The sequence below is a fragment of the Cyrtonyx montezumae genome, unplaced genomic scaffold (assembly GCF_038088225.1).
Source record: "Cyrtonyx montezumae isolate F1298 unplaced genomic scaffold, pur_monq_1.0 scaffold_16, whole genome shotgun sequence".
Lineage (NCBI taxonomy): Eukaryota > Metazoa > Chordata > Aves > Galliformes > Odontophoridae > Cyrtonyx > Cyrtonyx montezumae.
Genome location: NW_027071892.1, coordinates 14,624,063 through 14,642,992, shown reverse-complemented (window position 1 = coordinate 14,642,992; position 18,930 = coordinate 14,624,063). Strand labels below are relative to the sequence as shown.

Below are 18,930 nucleotides of genomic sequence, written 5' to 3'. Positions count from 1 at the left end.
AGCGTGAGGAATGACTTCAGTATCCTGAGCGTGGTCCTCGGCCGTGTGCTGTGTACGGGGAGGCGGTTGAGGGCGGTGGGGCGGGCGGTGCTCCGCGGACGCTGATATTTCTGTGATAAATCCTGACTGTATCTGTGCCTTTCTGAATTGTGCTCTCGGCTTTACGCTTTCGTTGTTCGATGTAAGTGCTCTGTAAATGACTGGAAGTCGTTCCAGACAAACACTAAACACGAAACCCTTGTTCAGTACGGCGGCGTGAGCTCTCTGATTGCTGCTCTGGGGGGGATGGCTGCGGGCCGGGGCCGTTCGGAGCCGCTCCCGTCGCTCGGGGCTGCAGCGGCCTGCCCCGCTCCCGGCCGCCCCTGCGCCTGCTCGGCTCGGCCGGGCTCGGCCGTGCGCTGCGTGGCGGCGGCGGGTTGGCGGGCGGCGGTCCCGCCCCGGGCGGCTGACAGGCGGGCGGCAGGAGACGTGTGCGAGCGGGAGCGGCCCGGTGTCCCGCGGCCCTCCCCGCCGCGCCCCGCGGCGATGTCGTTATGCGGCGGCCCCGGGCCCGGCCCCGCTGCTGCCCCGCGGCTGCGACCTCGCGCCGCTCAGATGGCGCGGCGACCCGAGCTGCTGTGCGGCGCCGCCATCGTGCTGGGCTGCGCCTTCCTCGTCGCCCTCAAAGTCACCTGCAGGTAACGGCGGGCGGGGCCGTGCGCGGGGTCGCGCCGCGGGACCCGCGGGAACCGGGCCCGGTGAGCGGAACGGGGCTGCCCGGCCCGGGGCGGGGGCGCTCTCCCTGGCGCGGCCCCTCACGCCGCTCTAGTTCCGCTCCTCCCCGCGCTCTATGGTCGGGCGCTGCGAGGCGGCGCGCGGAGCCGTCCCTATGGCGACCGCGGGGCCCGGAGCCGTGCGGGTACGGCGGTCCCACGCCGCGGGCCTTCGCCGCCCGCGCCGCAGAGAGCGGCACTTTCCTCCCCTCCGAGCGCCGAGGTCTCGGGCGCTGCCTGCGGCCGAAAGGACATGGGGGGGGAGCGGCGCGGCGGGTTCTGAGCCTTAGGCCGTACCGCGCCGCTTGGAGAACGTCCGCGGTTGGGGCGCGGCGGCACCCGGGGGCTTCCGGCGCTTCTCCGTGCGGTGCGAGCGCCCGGATCGCTGAGGGGGCACCGCAGGGCCCGGGGAGCGGATGCTGCTGGGGCTGGGGCTGGGGCTGGGGCTGCTCTGTCGCCTGGCGGCTCTCTGATGATTGGCTTTTGAGGGATTTTCTCCTACTCGAGGGCAGCCGTGCAGTTCCTGGTTTGTTCCTGTCACGGTGTGTCTTCTGTTGAGCCGTTTTCTTGCAGTTTAGAGACAGTTTTGTATCCCCTTTTTTAGTCTTGTAACGCTCCGTCCAGCTGTGTGCCACCCACCCAACCGTGGGAGGCCTGTGCCCGGGGCTGGGCTCGTGGGGGTGGGCAGCTGAGTGTGTTGGAGGGGAGCGGTGTGGTGGGGGCTCAGTGCCTGGGGGAGCAGGGTGTGCTGGCAAGGACCAGGGCTACGTAGCACACACTGCTTTTGGGGCGTTGTCCTTTTTTGGGTGCTAGAATTAACAAACTGTGAAGATGAGGAACAAGTCCGTGTGGTAAACACTCTGGATCTGGAGTGAGTTCCGTGGGAATTCAGAATTCCCACAGCTTCCAGAAAAGTCGTGGTAAAACAGTTATCTTTTCATAATGGAGTGTAAGATAGTAGAAGTGTAGAACACCTTACAGGAGTGTGTAAGGCGCAGTAATGGTGTCTGTAGTGTCACAAGGCTGTCTGACCAGCATCTCTTCTCTTATCAGTGTGCTGTTACCTAAAGTACAAGTGTTAAAAGAGGATGAGGCCAGGGAAGGAATCCAAAGAAATCATTCTTCCTGGTAATTCTGTGCTCTGCAGCACTCAGCAATAGGAGTGTGAGCTAGCGTAGCCACGAACGTGGTGCATGTTGTGACAATGTGACTTTCTGAAATCGTTAAAGAGAGTGCTCCTTGGACTTTTATGGTTTTTCTTGAAACTAACTCAGATAATTTGTGTCCATTTGCATCAGTTCCTAGTTTGTCACTGCATGGCATTTGCTGGCCCTCTTTAACTGCTGCACAGTCTCACTCGGCCCTCTTAATTTCCTTCCTGCAGCCGAGCAAAAGATGTAACGATGCCTGCGAAGCTCCCGGTGAGTTTTTTCTCCACGAGATCTCCTGTCATTGATCTCTTCCGGGGGCAGCTGGACTATGCAGATCACCTTCGGCAGGACTCGGAGATCGCGCTGTACTTCTTCTACGCGCCGTGGTGTGGCCAGTCGGTCGCAGTCAGAGAAGAGATAGAACGCGTGGCCAACAGATTGTCAGACCAGGTAACTGCAGAAGGCACTCTTACACGAGACCTGGGAGATGTTGAATCTCCAAAGGGAGGCTGGTTCCTGTCGTCCTGTGGGAAGCAGGAAGACCTGGACAGCTGTATCTTACAGCAACTCAGCCAGTCGTCTTTAACTGTGCATGCAGAGTGTTAGAATGAGCGCAGCAAAGCTGTGGTGCCTGCTCATCTGTGTGTTACGTGTGCTTCTGGATGGGGGGCTCTGCAGCTTCCATCTGGTGAACTGTTTCTGGATTTATTGGTGTGCTTTCAGGTAGAAACTGGAGGGAGTTTGCTTCCAGTCCTGGGATTTAGATTAGAAAGATTGAAAACCTGAAAGAAAAGTCACCACAAATTGTTCCTATGCAAAGAAGCAATAACAAAAAGCTTTAAAACAAAAACAAAATGAGGGGTGGGGAGAAAATAAATTGATAGAATTAAGAGGAGCAGATATGAAATACTGCTTTGAAAAGGTGTTGAAAGTAACAGGTGGAATGTATTGGGGGAAAAAGCCAAACTAGGTAAGGAAAGTTACAGTGATGTACTTTGTTGTTAGCTGTGAACTTTCGTCTGCTTTGCAGGTGCTGTTTATTGCCATTAATTGCTGGTGGAACCAGGGGAAATGTAGGAAGCAGAAGCATTTCTTTTATTTCCCTGTGATACACTTATACCACCAGAGGTAAGAGCTTTGTATTTAGAGTCTGCTTCTCTTGGCACTTTGCAAAACAGAAGTATTGTATGTAGGTTGCTCTGAAAGAAATGCCTCTTATTTATTTCCATGAAAGCTATAACAGATACAAAGCACACAACAGGACTGTTCAGTAGAGCCAATTCTCAGCTACAAAACACTATTTTTCACCTGTCTCTGACATCATCAGCTGACGTAATAAAAATAGGAGGCATTACTTTTGGAGCAGCCCTTATGTAAAATGTTGCATTTTCGAAGTATTGTGTCTACAGTTCGAATAAACAGCTGAAGAGGAGGAGGTTCTGGGTGAAGCTCATAACGTATGCTGCTGAGGTACTGAGGAGGGCCATACCTGTCAGCTCAATGATGTGCTGCTCAGCTTTTCATCCTTAAGGAGAATCTGTATTGCACATTCATCTCCTGGAAGTTCTCTCTCCAGTGAAATGCAGATTATTCAGATTCATGTTTTTGTGTCAGTTTCCCCTTTGCTCTGCAGGTGGATTGTATTCTCTGGTGCCAGTTTTTGGCAGCAGTCATGTGTTTAGGAATGAAATTTAGGCACACGTTGAAATGGAGCTGTGTAATGAAGAGGTGCTGCTAAATTTGAGATGTGTGCTCACATTTTACGCCCCAGATGTTTGAGTAACATTGCACAGTGTTGTACAGTCTCGCTTTTATTTTTTTTAGTATTTGTACATATGCATTCTTTTTGTGTGGAGCAGAAAGTAATGCCTTTCCAGCACTGGGTACAGCAGAGCTGGCTGCAGTGTAGGTTCTCACTGACATTTTTGCAGCTCTCCCAGTTGCAGAGGCAGATGTACTCAGTTGGGGATTTGTGCTGAGGAAGAACAATCCTAATCTGTGTCAGCTGAGCTTTGAATGGTACTGACATAATTCAAACTGTAATAAAAGCAAACAAACAAAAAAACCAACAAATACATTTGTGCAGAATCTTACTAGGATGTGCACTGAGTTAGAATTATTTTGTTTTGAAATAACAGCACTTCTGCTGTTATTTTTCACATTTGATGAATGCATTTGGGTATTATCAGTAACTGATCACTGTAACTTTAAACAGAGTTTCAGCAAAATGAGATGTAGATTCATGCTGATAACCTCAGAAAGCCCCCAGAGGGCAATAACCCTCCTCATGCCTGAGATCTTAAGTCAGGCTTTGTGCCGTGCACATGACAGGAAGCTGTATGTGTTGCTGTTAAGACAAAGACTTGTGATACACTGCTGTAGGATACAGATAATCCTGTAAGCTCTAGAACACCATTCCAGAACACTTGCGTATAGGTATCTCACTGCAAACTTGAATGGTTTTTGTTTTAATATTTTTTTTGAGCATGTGGACGCATAAGCTGTGGTACAGCATGCATCACATTACATTCTTCAGTGGACTGATGGAAATGGTCTCATCTTTGTGCTCTTGTTTATTGTATTTCATTTTAGACTCTGTTGCCTTGTCCAAACTAACAATAATGTATGAGATGAAGGATTTAAAAGAGCAGTGGCCAGCAGGGAGAGGGAGGCCACTGTCCTCCCCTGCTCTGCCCTTGTGAGGCCCCACCTGGAGCGCTGCACCCTAATCGGCCTGGGGCCCTGCTCAGGAGGGATGCAGAGCTGTTGGGGTGGGTCCAGAGGAGGGGATGGAGATGCTCAGAGGGGCAAAGAACCTCTCCTGTGAGGAAAGGTTGAGGGAGCTGGGCTTGTTTAGCTTGGAGAAGGGAACGCTGTGGGGAGACCTCATTGCAGCCTTCCATTATGTGGAGGAGCTTACAAGCAGGAGGGAGACCAACTATTTTTACATGGTCTGATAGTGTTAGAATTAGGGGGGGTGCCTTTAAACTAAAAGAGGGGAGATTGAGGTTAGGTGTTAGGAGGAAATCCTTTACCCAGAGGGCAGTGAGGCCATGGCACAGGTAACCCATGGCTGGAGGCATTCAGGGCCAGGCTGGATGGGATCCTGGGCCACCTATCTGATATGGGGCAACCCTGCCTGCAGCAAGGGGGTTGAGCTAGATGATCTTCAAGGTCCCCTTCAACCTCAGCTGTTCTGTGCTCTCGGGGTGAAGGAGGAGGTGTGGCAGCCACAGCCCCGCTCTGCTCTCACGCTGGGTGCTGCTGGGTGTCAGTACCACATGGAGGAGCTGCAGGGTCCTGCAGGCTGCCAGCAGCAGCTGCCTGAGTTGGTCCCTGTTTTACTGAATGATACTTGGAAATGTTCATGTCAAGAACTCTTGCACCTTTTCAGTCTAAAGATTTAAAAATGAAAAGAAAAGGAAAATAGGAGCAGTCTTTCAGATCTTTACTATGTGGTGTACTTCAGGTAGAAAAAGTAGAAATATGTGGATGGGAATACTAAGTTAATTCCTGGCTTTTACCAGCTTTGTTAATGGAGCTCAGAAGTGGTCTCCACCTCTGTCCCACACATCACATGTGCACAGTCCCTGTGATTTCAGTCCGTGGACGTGGCTCTGCCAGCACCGCGGGCACCGAGCGCCCAGAGCAGTCCCAGGAGCTGAGCTTGCTGTCTGTACAACTCCACCTCTGCCACCTCCAGCAGGGACTCTACTGTGAATTTCAGTCTTAATGTTCTATTATTTTTTTTGGTACTAGTTTTGGACCAATTGAATACAAAGGCCCAATGAGTGCTGTTTATATTGAAAAGTTTGTTCGCCGGGTGATGACACCACTTCTCTACATCTCGTCTCGATCAAAATTACTAGATTTCCTCTCAAATTATGAGGTACTTGTCTCTCTTCTCTAGCTTTACTGCTGTGGTTCAGAAAGAGTTTTGTTTCGCAGTTAAGTTTGATCTGTTCCCAAGTGCTCATTGCTCTCCAGAGTCTTGAAATCAGTGCCCTATAAATGTGCTTAAACCATAAATACATGAAATGACACGTTCATAACGCTGGTTCCCTGTGCGGTGACTGTTAGGATTTAACAATGCCATTAATTTGCAGTACTTCAGAGTCAAGAATCAGAGTTGTTGCCTTGTGGGGGAAAAAAAAAAGTAAACCAGAAAGGCAGAAGAAATCTTTTCCTGCAAATCTTGCAGCATCTGAGAAATATGTAATAATTGTTGTAGTTTTAAAGGAATATTAAATCTTTCTACTAAGATAAATGCTAAGCAAAAGCAAATGTGAAATCAGTTGAAATAAGTAATGGCTCCTGACCTCTCTGTGTGCTGTTCCTTTGTGATCTTCACCCACTGGTGCACTGCTGCTCATTTTCAGTCCTGCATGCTCAGAGGTGTCAAGGTTGGGAGCAGTTCTGGTGGATTAACCACTTCCAAGTGGACAATGTGCACTGAAGTCAGAACCACTTCTAATCCCTTTGTAACTGTTGATTTCTGTAGCACATGATGGAAAATGCCATCGTTTCCTGCACTCCCACTTCCTGGAGATCAGCCCTGTGTGGAGAGCTGCTGCTGCAGCGTGGGCAGAGCACGCAGCACTGAGCAGAACCAAGTGTCTCCTCCTCAGTGTAGCTGCAGGAGGGGCACAGTGTGCCCTGCACTGAAGGCAGCAGCTCGGGCAGCTCCTGGTGCAGGTGCTGTGCTGGGCTCATCGTTCAGAGCTCCCCACTCATTCAGGTTCCTGGTGTTTTAAGCAGGGGCTGGGAGGCAGGAGTAGTGAGCTCTATACCTCTCTGTGGTGCAGATACTTTCTGTGGTTAAAAGCAATTCTGTCATTCTTTCTCTGCTTCAATTTTACTGCTCTAAAACTTCATTGTTGTTCTGCTCACCTCCTTGGAAGACAGCAGTGCTTGGGCTCTGGGAGGGCTATGGCACCGGGGCATGCAGGCACTGCCAGCAGCACTGCTCATGACCCACAGCTGAGACTGTGTTTTCTGATGGTCTTCTTTATATATTTGTGAAGTGATAGGAATGCAAAATTAAAATAGGATAAGAATTAGATTTGTTTCTTGAAAGCAGGAAAACAATGTAAAATTATGGGAAGATCTGAGTGGCTTCAGGAGAGCGATTAGCAGTTCTGCTGTAGCTACAAGAAAGTGGAAATTGGTGCTGAGCTCCTCTGAACAAACTTGTGCTCCAAGGTTGGGAATTTCTTATCTGTACTGAGATCTCCCTTACACAAGTTGAATCTCTCTTCTCCTGGGCAGCCTCTGTGTTGGTCCAGCTCTCAGAGCTGCTCACGTTCCCTTACGATACCTGGATAGTTGGCAGAACAGTGGGACAATTTGCATGGTGCTCAAGGAGGAATATAGATTTTGGCTGCTTTCCTCGTGTACCTGCCCCTGGCCACGAGGAGGAAGTATTAACTATTGTCAGATGATCACAAAAAGGACATTGTTCAGACAGGTTACAGATCAGGCACAGAGCACGAGGTGCATACATAAGATGTGCTTCCTGCTAAACCCACCTGATTTTCATATCACTGAAACCCTCTATGAAATGACTCCTGGTAATGCCTTATCCTTCAGGCAGTGCTGTAGCCAGAGCTGGTGTGTGTCACAGCAGTCAGGGCCCGGCGTGCAATGGCTTTGGATACTTTCTGGGTCTGTCCTTTGGCATCTTGTCACTTCCCGCTGTCACTTCTGACTTTTCTCCATTTGCTGTTTGGTGCCACCAGTTTGCTTCGTACTCTGATGGTGTTAAGAACGGTCCCACAAGATGGGGAGCTGTGTGACGAGCACTACACGTCCTCGTTGGGTTTACTTGGATGCTTTGTATGGGGCTGCTTTGTTACTGTCTTAATTTGGTGTTAGGAAGGAAAAGTGAAGAAAAGTAATTGCTATCTTTTTTTTTAACTGTTTTCCTTCCTTGAAGAATGAATGCTATTACATTTCTGAATATTTTCATGTCTTTATTTATATTTTTGTTTTCTTCTTGGCAGTTTAATGGAGAAATATGAGTAATTGCTATACCTCATTTTTATTGTTGGTGTTTCTGGGGGGATATTCATAAGTACTTGTTATGAAGAAGGGCCCTGTGGGCAGTGTTCAGTGCCAGGCAGGGTAACTCCTGCCTGAGGAGCAGGTCACTGGTCGGGATGGGGAACCATTTTATCAGTGAAACGTTCCAAGACATTTTTACTAATATCAGTATAATCATATACTCGTGTTTGAAAACAAGATTATTTTTTTAATACATAAAACTGAAATAGTTAAAGCATTCTGTGAAATACCAAAGGAAAGTGTTTGGTTGGGAGGTGTTTGCCACAGCCAGGGCTGAGCAGTGAGTCCAGGATCTTCTGTCCTGCAGCGATCCCTGTGCTGCTGTGTGCAGTCAGTGCTCTTCTGTATGCACTGGTGGGACTGGGAAACAGCCCAGAATAACCAAATTCCACCACTTTGTCCTGAAGGTCTGCTAAACTGATTGGAATGGAGAGAAAAAAAAACAGTGATTAATTATGATTTTTTTAATGGATTCTATCCTGTGAAATCTAAAATGAAAGCGTTGATGACATTTTGGAGCAGGAGCCCGTGGGCTGCTGGGCTGTCTGCCCTGCCCTGCCTGCTGCCCTCGTGGCCGAGGTGGGTGCTGTGCTGGGAGTCTGTCACATTTTCAATCATCTGATCGACAATTGAAGATCTTGTCTTTATGTTTTTAATCTTTGTTCTCGTGCAGCTGAGCTCACACTGACTCCTCAGTGACACAGGAAAGGAGCAGTGCCTGCTCTCTTTAATGTGGGGTGCTATGTTGACTCAGCGTGCCAGTGTTGGCTCAGAATGTGTGGACACACACACCGTTGCTAATTATGTGCAAATAAATGCAGAATGTAGTTTGTAGGCTGAAAAATTATACTAGATATTCTCGTTCTGAAGAAGTCTTATGATAGTTATGGTTTTTATTGAAGAGTTGGAAGTGACTGATAATTTCACAGCAAATATTAATTTTTAGAGAACTTTAGTAGGCAGTGTGGGCAGCGGGCAGCTTGAAACTCATGCCTCTGCAATCCTGAAAGCTCCCTTGTGTTCCATGTAGCTCTGGAATAACAGCTTTAGAACTGATTTCCAGTCAGGCTTTTAGTGTTAACTCTTTTCTGACACTATGAAGTGACTGTTCTTCGGTAAACGTTGTTTTGTTGTCTTTTTAAAACGGTACATTTTAGTGTAGGCAAACAACTTTCATCTCCTGTGTACTTGAAAATCACTTAGCTAACTCTGATTCTTGCTCTTTCAGCCTGGAGTTGTAGGATATTTTGAGTTCAACGCTTCACCACAGCCTCCTGGTTATTTAACCTTCTTTGCATCAGCTTTACATTCATTGAAGAAAGGTAAAAGCTTCGTCTTCAAAATGTAAGGGGTCTGTGGACAGTGTCCATGTACAGACTTCAGTAATCCTTGGCAATATTTTGTAATTGGAAAGTGAATCCCTTCTGAGTGTTTCTTAATGTTCATGTAGTTATGAAACCATTTTATTACTGGGCGAGGTTTGCTCACATAAAAGGTTTGTGGTGTGTTTTGTGGTTGGCCGTCGTGGAATCAGAGTACAGGACAGGCTGCTCTCCAGACATACACGAAGGTGTGCTTTCCTAAATCCCCTCAAGTGTAGGTGCAGGGCGTCTGTAGCTTCAGTCACACTTCACTGTGTTGAACTCCAGAGTGTCTTCTAAAAATAAGAGCTATTCTTCTAAGGCTTTCAGGAGAGAAATAGAGAAGTAGAGCCCTGTTTTAAAACTGACCATGTGCCCTTTAAGATGCCGTGGGAGCAGTACGCTTCGGAGTGATCACGGATAAACGCGTGGCGGAGCAGATCTCGCTGGCGCGCCCGGGCAGCGTGTATTTGCACAGACACAGCAACACGTCTCTCGTGAGTACTTACTGGTGTGGTGGTAACTGGGAGGGTGTGGAGTCTGAAACTGAATTGCAGTGCACACACACAGTGTCACGTGGACAAACATAATAAAGGCATGTACACAAACAGTACAGGAAGGAGTGTTTAAGAACTGTATTTTTGTGCAGTAACACGCGTTTTCTTTCTGCTTGTTAGCAGCTGCTCTAAATGACTTAACCTTTAAGCAGTGTCTAGACCAGGAGGGTGGTACGGCCTCAGCAGAAGTGTCAAACTCACTTCCTTCACTGGTTTTGGCAAGAGTTGAGTGGATACACTTGTGCTTGTTGGGCTTTTTTCCTTACACTTGTTGGGAAATAAGTGCCAGAGCGCAGCAGGTGAACTTGCACTAACACAGCCTGAAGTACATTGAGTTGTAGCTTATCCATCTGTGACAGAAATAGAATCATTTTCTTGACTGTGTATAATGTCTATATTGATCAGAAACATATTTTAGAAACTTTAATACATGGACTTTGAGTGTATGAAGGTACATATATACATCAGCCCAGCTCCTGTCTTTCTGTTGATGAAGGTGTGTGAAAACAGGGTTTCAGTTCACAGTGTATTGGCATTCTGTAATAGATTGACTTAAACTTTCAGAGACCCTTAAGATCATTTTAACAATTCAGGAAAGTCTTTGTAATAATATGGGAAATTGTTTGTTTCCTTCAAAACAAAACCCCAAAGGCCCACACATCTCATAAATGATCATGCAGAGACTTTCTTCATAAAATACCTACTTTGTCCAGTGGGCAGGAGTTAGAAAGCTAACTGATCACGGGTAAGGGTGAGAGATTTTGTGGGACAGGCAGTAGGAGGTGTGAGAACTTGCATGTAGACTTAAAGGTATGATGTAACATGGATTAAAAGAACTATTTATATTAATTTAATTGAAAAATGATCAGAACTTTAAACCTGTGTTTTAGTGAATGAGGGCAAACAATTATTCTTTCCCTTCTCAAGATCTATCCACATGACATCATGAACTATACAGCTGAGAATGTTTGTAAGTGGGCTCTAGAAAATCGAGAGCTGCTTGTACGCTGGCTGAGACCACACGGCGGAAAAAGCCTTCTCCTGAACAACGAGCTGAAGAAGGGACCAGCACTTCTCGTGTTTATACCTTACAATCCCTTAGCAGAGATTCAGCCTCTTTTAGACGAAGTAAGTGAAGTAGCTTCATGTGGTAGGTGAGATGGAAGGGAATATCTGCTCCTTTCTTTTCCCTTCTTGCACATTGTTATGTATCTGTTCTTTACATGTGCCTTTGTGCTGCATGTTTCCCCTTTTGTATGGAAAAACAAATTGTTGACTCAGCTCAGGAATGTGAGCCCTGAATGAGTGCCAGGCTTCCCCCTCAGGGAGTCACATCAGTGTGCACAGGATATGCTGCAGGGTTACAGCTGTATGCCACAGCTGGAGGGCACCAGCATCACTTCTGTGCTGTTAGCCATGCTTGCAGGATTTGCATGCTGTGTGGAGCAGGAAGAATCTCTTCTCTTTTAGGAATGTTTTTATTTATTTTCTCCTCATATTGGAAAACAAAGGAAATTCAGGAGCCAGTACTCATTAGTGCATCGCATAGTGGGATAATACAGTGTTACTGAGCTGTGATAAATAGGATACAAAGAGGACCTTGAGATCAATGTCATCATGGAATGAGTGTTTTCAAGTGTATTTTTGTAGTTCTGTGCATTTAATTCCTATAGACTGAGATACTGAACTTAGTTACAAAGTCAGAGCTTCCTGTAATTCTTTCCTACAAATGTAGAAGAGTGATAAATCTTGTTTCTGAAACTCCATCAGAAGTTGCATAGGTTATTAAACCTGCAAGAGATAACTGCTTTTGAGTGAACTGTGTGCAGTTAATCTTGGTTTGCTTTTTTCTTTTCCTCATAGATTACCAGAGTGGCCTTGGAATACCACAGCTGTAACAAAAGCCAGGCAGCTGAACCAGAGCTTCAGCACGTAGGGAGCAGCCATTCACCAGCTTCTGATTCCTCTGATCCAGATGCACATACGAAATTGGCAGAAACCTTTTTGATAACCAAGTACCCATGCTGTAACACAGTGGTGCTTCCGCAGTGGCACTCAATATCCAGAACTCACAACGTCTGTGAGCTTTGCATTAACCAGACACTTGGTGTCAAACCAGATAAAGTCAATGTGCCACACTGTAATTTCTATGAGATAGAAACAGCTTTGGACTCTTTCTACCTCCAGGAGCACACCTTTTTTCAAGTCGTATCGAATAGCATTGAGTGCAGCAATTTCTTAAGTTTCTATAGTCCCTTTAGCTATTACACTGCATGTTGCAGAACGGTCGAGAGACATTTTTTAAGTTTCATTAGTTCTGAGAAGACCATCTTTCAGACCCCTAAAGTAGCATTTTCTTCCCATGGGAAGAAAGATAATGCTGACATCCAGAATTCTGTTCCTCATATTGAGGATAGGAACTGCTTTATTCCTGACCTTCATAGTAGTGGCACTAACATTACTGGTCTGAGCTGCAGGACCAACAAAACCTTGAATCTCTATCTGCTGGATTCAAATCTTTTTTGGATATATGCAGAGAGACTGGGAGCATCAAGATCGACTCGTCTTAAGGAATTTGCTGCCATTGTTGACCTGAAAGAAGAACTGCACTATGTCCTCGATCAGAATCAGTCGCTGACAGGATCTAGCCTGGGTATGCTATCTGCTGTAGAAATGCTTTCAGTAAGGAGTACAGGTTTGCAAGTGAACTTAGGAATGGAAAACTTCATGCCATTCTGAAAAGGACTCCTTATAAAGTGAGGCTATAGTCAACATTGTGAACCTTCACTTATTCTATTTCAGAGAATAAAATGTATAATTTTCATTTCAGAGAACTTCATAAAAAATTTCAGTGTTGTGTACAGCCCTCTGCAGAGGCACCTCGTGGATGGCACGTCAGGCCGCGTCCCTGCGGAGCGCGTCGTGGCTGAGGTGACCTCCAGCACCTTCCATGGTGTCGTGCTTTCGAGTGAGAAGGTACACCTTGCTGCTGAAAACAGCTCCTGCCAGTCATTGCTCACCTTCTGAGGAAGGGTTCTCGTGCTTTTTTTAGCCATATGCATTGCTGCTTTGTAAAATAGTGTTGATTAAGAACGCCAGGATATTTGTTTCAAAAAATAAAATAGTAATCAGGTGAAGTGTAACTTTAAATGCCTTTTTCCTGGCAAAATAATCCAGAAGTCAATGCTACATATTCCTGAATGACAGCTCTCCACTGTTCAAAGTTGTGTTTCTTTTACTTGCCCATGTGTTAGAGATTGAAAGCAAAGAAGTCCTTGAGTCGTCCTGTGCTCTGTAGCCCCATTTCCCTTCTTCCACTGCAGCAGCAGTGTGTGCCACACACGTAGGGTTTGAAGTAATGTTGTGGTGTCTGGCTTTCATAACTTTCAGGAAATAAGTACACCACACCTTTTGTTTTCTGTGGAGTAATTGTTGCTTTTTATAAACATACATCAAAAAAAAAAAAAAAAAAAAAAGGCAGTTGCAAAGCAAACAGAACAGAAGAAAAAGTTTTAAATGAAAGTATGACCTGAAAGCACACACACACAAAAATCTCAAAGGCATGAGCTTTCTATTTGCATGCCATGAAATCGTTTTATGTGAAAGGTCATCTTGAAGAGTAGTTAGATCACTTGTATTCTTTTTAATGAGTATTTAGGATTAGTGTCTGTTGGCAGTGAGGGCTGCAGCAGCTGGATACCCAGCACCTGGCTTCCAGCATCCCAGCTGCCCTTTGCTAACCAAAGGCCAGAAGGAGGAGGCTGGACAGACATCTTCCCCAGCACCACTACAGTCACTGTTGGACATGTAGGAATTTAGGGCTGCAGAAGATCCATAAGAAGCGTAAGAAAACTTGATGCATTTTGATTTAGAGGGAACTAAATAATTCATTTCCTCTTTCTGGAAAGAGGATTCCCCAACAATGTCTGTGTTAACCCAGGAGACAGAAGGCATCAGAAAATAGCTTGAATAACATGTGCCAACAGTAGCATATAGTTTATTTTCATATGTTAAGACTGCTAAATAATGGAGATTTTGTGAAGACTAGTCCTTCTTTACTGCAGATTAATTACAGTAGGTAATAAAACTCTTCATTTCACTTTCCAGAACGTCGTGCTGCTCTATTATGCACAGTGGTGTGGATTCTGTGCTTCTCTTAATCATATCTTTATTCAGCTTGCTCGGCTTTTGCCTCCAGATCATTTCACTGTGGCAAGGTAAAAAAAAGATTCTAATTTAATCTCTCCAGAGTAATGCAAATTCATTGAGTTAACTGGCCTAGAGAATAATTACTTTTTTTTTCTCTGTAGTCTCGCAGTGGTTGATGTGAATGTCATCTGTTTCATTTTTCTTAGAATCCATAATCTCACTTTCCTCTGCCTGAATTTAATACTTCTTAATCTCACTGCAGTGTTTCTGCAGTTTAGGTGAAATGAACTCTTGAATCGTGCAGTTATTCTTGGAGCAGCCTGATGTTGGAAAGGGAACCAATACAACAGATAGCAGCAGAAAAGCATTTTTACCTTTCTCTGACTATTTGAAGTGAAGAATTAAATCACACAGTATTGTATTTTGAGGAATTGAGATACATATGTGATATGTATGATACATACATTGTCTCACACGTTATTTAACATTAGTTTTAGTGCAACCGAAACGTTCTTACTGATGTATTCTCAAATTTGTGACTACCTACAACCTCTGCTCTCATTGTGTCCTTACTTCATCTCACTGAGTTTCCTTGAGGGAGCAGCAGGAGATGTATGGGGAAAAGCAGTTAAAGCCTAGAGTTAGCTCTTGTTTCTAATTGCTGCTTTATTCCCCTAGATGTAACTGGTCTACACTCATTCCCTTTCCTGGGTTTGAAGTTCTGTTGTTTGGTCCATTACTTTTTCAGTGTTCCTGTGGCTGCCTGGGTTTTTCCTTTCTAGTAGAATTGTTATTAAAAAAATTATAATCAAAGTTGGCTGAAGAAAGCAAAATAAAACTGTAGCAAGCAATTGAACAGTTGGTTCATCATTTAAACTCTATGTAGAGCTTTAGGGAAAAAAAACCTCTTCAAGAATGTGCATTTCCCTTTTGGCAATCCCTCACATGGCTTTTTATATGTGTCTGTGTTTTCTTGACAGAATTGATATCACACAGAATGATCTCCCATGGGAATTTATGACAGATCGTCTCCCGACCATTTTATTTTTTCCTCATCAGAGGTAATTCAGTTCTCCCTGATGTGCTTTGGTTTTACTTTCACTAAGCTGCAGTAACTCTGTGATCATATGTCTTCGTATACTGACAGTGTGAGTCTCAAGTAAGAAAAGGCAAAAAAAAGCCTTCCTTGAATTATGTGGAAGCAGTGATAAAGCAGGTTTTGGAGCAGAAAACAATTGTTGGTAGGTGAAGCTTCCTCTAGTACCTGTCTTCCTGGGGCTGCTGTGCATCCTCATGTAAAAAAACAGCCTTTTTTCACAGATGCTTACTTTGTCTTGGCCTGTTTTACAGACTGCCTGCCTGCAGACTAACTTCACAGTTTTAGTGTGATTGGGTTTGTAACATTCCTCTTGGTTTCTCAAGTAGTTTCACAGTGGTAGCTTACCTCTAGTTTTCTTCCTGCTTTTCCTTCCTTGTGTTTTAGTTTTGCTACATCTAGGTACTAAATAAAGTCAGGCACTAGGATGATTGTATGTTATTTTAGATGTAAAGGTGCTTTCTGTGCATTTGCCATGGGGCTGTTTTTGCATCAGGTTTTTCTTCCTCACAGTGCTACTGCTCTGGTTTGGTTTTCATTGCAAATAGCTTTTTAGCCTTCCTGACACATGCTGTGGTTTTGATTAAAAAAGAAAAGGGATAATGGCATACTAGAACGTTACTGTTGTGTAGTGAGTCAATCTTGTCTTAGTGTAGGCTATTCTTTCCAAAATGCCATGAATCATGAAATTGGGATGTAAGCTGCTTGTCAACTGAGAAACTGCTGCTGATAATGACAGAATTAACGTGGCTGATCACTAGAACTGCAGAAGAAAAAACACATTGCCTTGTCTGCCAAAAATAGCTTAATTTTGATTAACACAAGCCTTACCTGGCTCGAGTTCTTGAATTGATTGAAGCATGTTATCTTCCTACAGTAAGTAGTTCTCAACAAACAGCTGTGTTTGTATCCCCTGTGACACTGAATTGGATCTCACAGAAAATATTTTTGAGGCAACTATCTTTGATAACTTAGAAAACTTCCCGTGCCCAATGCACAGTGCTGCCATCCCATAGGGACATTTGAGGCGTGTGGGAGCCAGGTTGTGCAGGAGCAGCAGAAGGACTTAGAGAAGCATTAGACGTTGTATTTACATCTGACTTCTGTGCTTTGGAATAATCTTTTGGGCTTATCCTGTATCTGTTTTCTGACTTGGGTAATTCAGGCGAAGATGCACATGGTCAAAGAAAAGGAACATTTCAGTATTTGACAGTTGAAGCCTGTGGGTGTCTTTCATTGGGGAGGAGCTGGTAGTGGAGCAGCTCGGACTCTTGTCAGGACGTTGAGTAACAGTGTGTGCTGCTAGATGAAGTGATCGACCCGCATCATTGTATAATGGAGTTAGTAGTATTTACAGCATACATGCCAAAATAAAAAGAAACCACCCCAGACTATCTAACTAGTCATGGCTAATTTGCTTCCTTGATTACCTCAGTGCCATGAAGACAAAGCAGTACAAGGAAGAGGTAGAAAGGCTTGTTAGCAAGAGGGACTCTGCTCAGAAAGGTAACTACTGTGTGAAAGCAAACTGTATTTCCTTGTAAAGCCCTTCTGCTGCTGGAGCACATGAAGTTAAAACTTCTATGAGAGCAGGTACAGGCTCAAAATACTTACCTCAGTTTTACAGAGCTAAATTTAACTGCCAACAATATGTATAGGATTTGGAGTGCTTCATTGTTTTCCTTCAACTAAACTAACCATAGTGATGCTGCTGTATGCAATGCAAGGTCCTAAAACAAATACCTTGAATGTGGATTAAGAGTAAAATCTATTCCTTAAAGCAGCAAGATCTTGCCAGTCAAATAGTGATCCAGTGCAGAGACACTGACAGCACACAGACTGGAGTACAGGGATAGCAGTTCATGAAATAGAAATACCCCATGCAGTATCTTCATTGCACAAGTTTAGGTTTCCCAACTGTGTAATTAGCCCAGATAGCAAGTTTGAATTGGGCAGCAGATATTTAGTTATCAGTACTTCCATGCCTTTGTTTTAATGCTAACTCAGTATGTCTTTTCAGGAAGGATCAAAGTGTCAAGTTCCCAGAAGACTTTCCAGTTAGCCTTCCTCATCTTCTTAAATTTATTCTACATCACTCAAGGCTTTCTTCACCAGAGCCCTGCACCAAAGAATGCCTACATAAAGAGACAGTGTTACAGCAAGGACACATCTCCCACTTGGAGAAAGAAATTCAGAAGTTAAGATTGGAAATCAGGGCCCTGCATCAAGCCCATGACTCCCTTGAAGCACAGCTTTCTGAGGCTAGAAGAGAAGAACATCGACTACAGCAGCAGAAGCACACACTGGAGAAGCAGCACAAGACTCTGCAGCTCCACAGCGAGCAGTTACAGGCAACGTATGATCAGAAGAACCGAGAGCTACTGGAAATGGCTGAAAAGCTTCAAGAACTGGCTGATGCATCAGAAAACCTCCTGAAGGAGAATACGTTACTGAGAATCCTGGTGGCATCAAGGGAAGGAAAGCTACAGAGCAAAGATGAATCTAAAGAAGCCCTTCAGTCAGAGGTGCAAACAGGTGCTGATGACAGCAGTGTATTAGTTTCAACAGCTCTTACCACAGAGGAAAACAGGATTGATCATGTTGATGCTGTAGCAACAGAGCACAGCAGTGAAAACAGGACAGAATGATTGCTTACATGAAGTCATGATGAAGTACTGAGTAGGTATTTATGCAAATTTTAATGAAATTCATTGTAAATAAAGACTTCTTCCCCCACGTGATCTAGAAAAAGAAAATCAAAAGGAATATTTTTGTATACTTGAACAACTTATTAGCTACCCCATCCTAAAGTGGAGTATGGAAAACTTTCTGCACTTTACTATTGCACTAACTTGCAAACACCTATCCATTTACAATTAAAGATGCTGATGTTTAGGGGCAGCACCATAAAGCATCTCTGAAGAACAGTTATTTTTCCACCAGCTTTTTCTAGCAGCTGCTAGAAGAAAAGTTAGACCTTTAATTTACACTCCTCCATACATTTCTGAAATTTGCCCTTCACACTGCATTTTGTTTGCAGAATTAAAATGAAATACTTCATCTCTGTGATAAGTAAACTTGAATGGACAAACTGCTTTATTCAAGAACTTCAGCACTTTGTATCACTTTTGTACACCAGTTACCTGACTGTCTTGAAATCTGCAAGAGCCATGTGTGAACTGTTACCTAGTGAAACAAAACTAAAAAATCTTACTGCATTAATTCTTTTCTCCTTAATTTTTAGGATTTCGCTAAAACACAGGTCTAGGTGTATGGGTCTGGCTGTATGTATGCCAGTCTCCTGCCACTGCCATCTTAAGAAGCACGTGCCAGGGTAAGAACGGCCCTGTGTCAGCTGTATCCCCATGTATTCCAGAAGTGACTCTGGGAGCTCTTCCCTGCTGCCAGTATTCCTTCCTGCTTCAGATTCCAGCTTTCAATGAAAAAAGCCAAAGGTAGCACTAAAAACACAAGTCAACATCTTTCTCTAGAAGGAAGGGACAAGACTTTATTAAACTATGACAGTGCCATTATTGTCTTGCACATAGTTAACAGTTCTCAAGTGTAACTTAGTTACTGCATATGTACAGGGACAAGAAGCAATAATCGCTTTCTGATGTGCTAAAAAAAAAAGGTTGGATTTGATTATTTGTAGTATATTTCAAGAAACAAACAATTACAGTAAATTTTCATCCTAGGCAGACCAGTGTTTGAAAATCAAATTGGGCACAAAGATGCTTGAGAGAGCCTAGTGGGCAAGCAGGCCTTGGAGGCTGAGCTCCATCCCTCCCCCAAGTATTT

The 18,930-nt window shown here is 44.7% G+C and overlaps 1 protein-coding gene across 3 annotated transcripts; it reads left to right on the top strand.

The window, feature by feature from the left end:
• Positions 1-468: 468 nt before the first annotated feature.
• On the top strand, positions 469-18,347 carry TXNDC11 (thioredoxin domain containing 11). Of its 3 annotated transcripts, XM_065732954.1 has the most exons (13): positions 502-677; positions 1,806-1,880; positions 2,137-2,353; positions 2,934-3,031; positions 5,663-5,792; positions 9,195-9,288; positions 9,712-9,824; positions 10,812-11,012; positions 11,748-12,537; positions 12,715-12,860; positions 13,992-14,101; positions 15,014-15,094; positions 17,150-18,347. In XM_065732954.1, the coding sequence occupies exons 1-13, from the start codon at positions 526-528 to the stop codon at positions 17,775-17,777; spliced, it is 2,835 nt and encodes a 944-aa protein (XP_065589026.1). In that variant the 5' UTR covers positions 502-525; the 3' UTR covers positions 17,778-18,347. The 3 variants fall into 3 exon arrangements, with proteins under 3 accessions (XP_065589025.1, XP_065589026.1, XP_065589024.1); XM_065732953.1 differs by lacking the exons at positions 1,806-1,880; positions 17,150-18,347 and adding an exon at positions 16,565-17,001 and having other exon boundaries at positions 469-677; XM_065732952.1 differs by lacking the exon at positions 1,806-1,880 and having other exon boundaries at positions 503-677.
• The last annotated feature ends 583 nt before the right edge of the window (positions 18,348-18,930 follow it).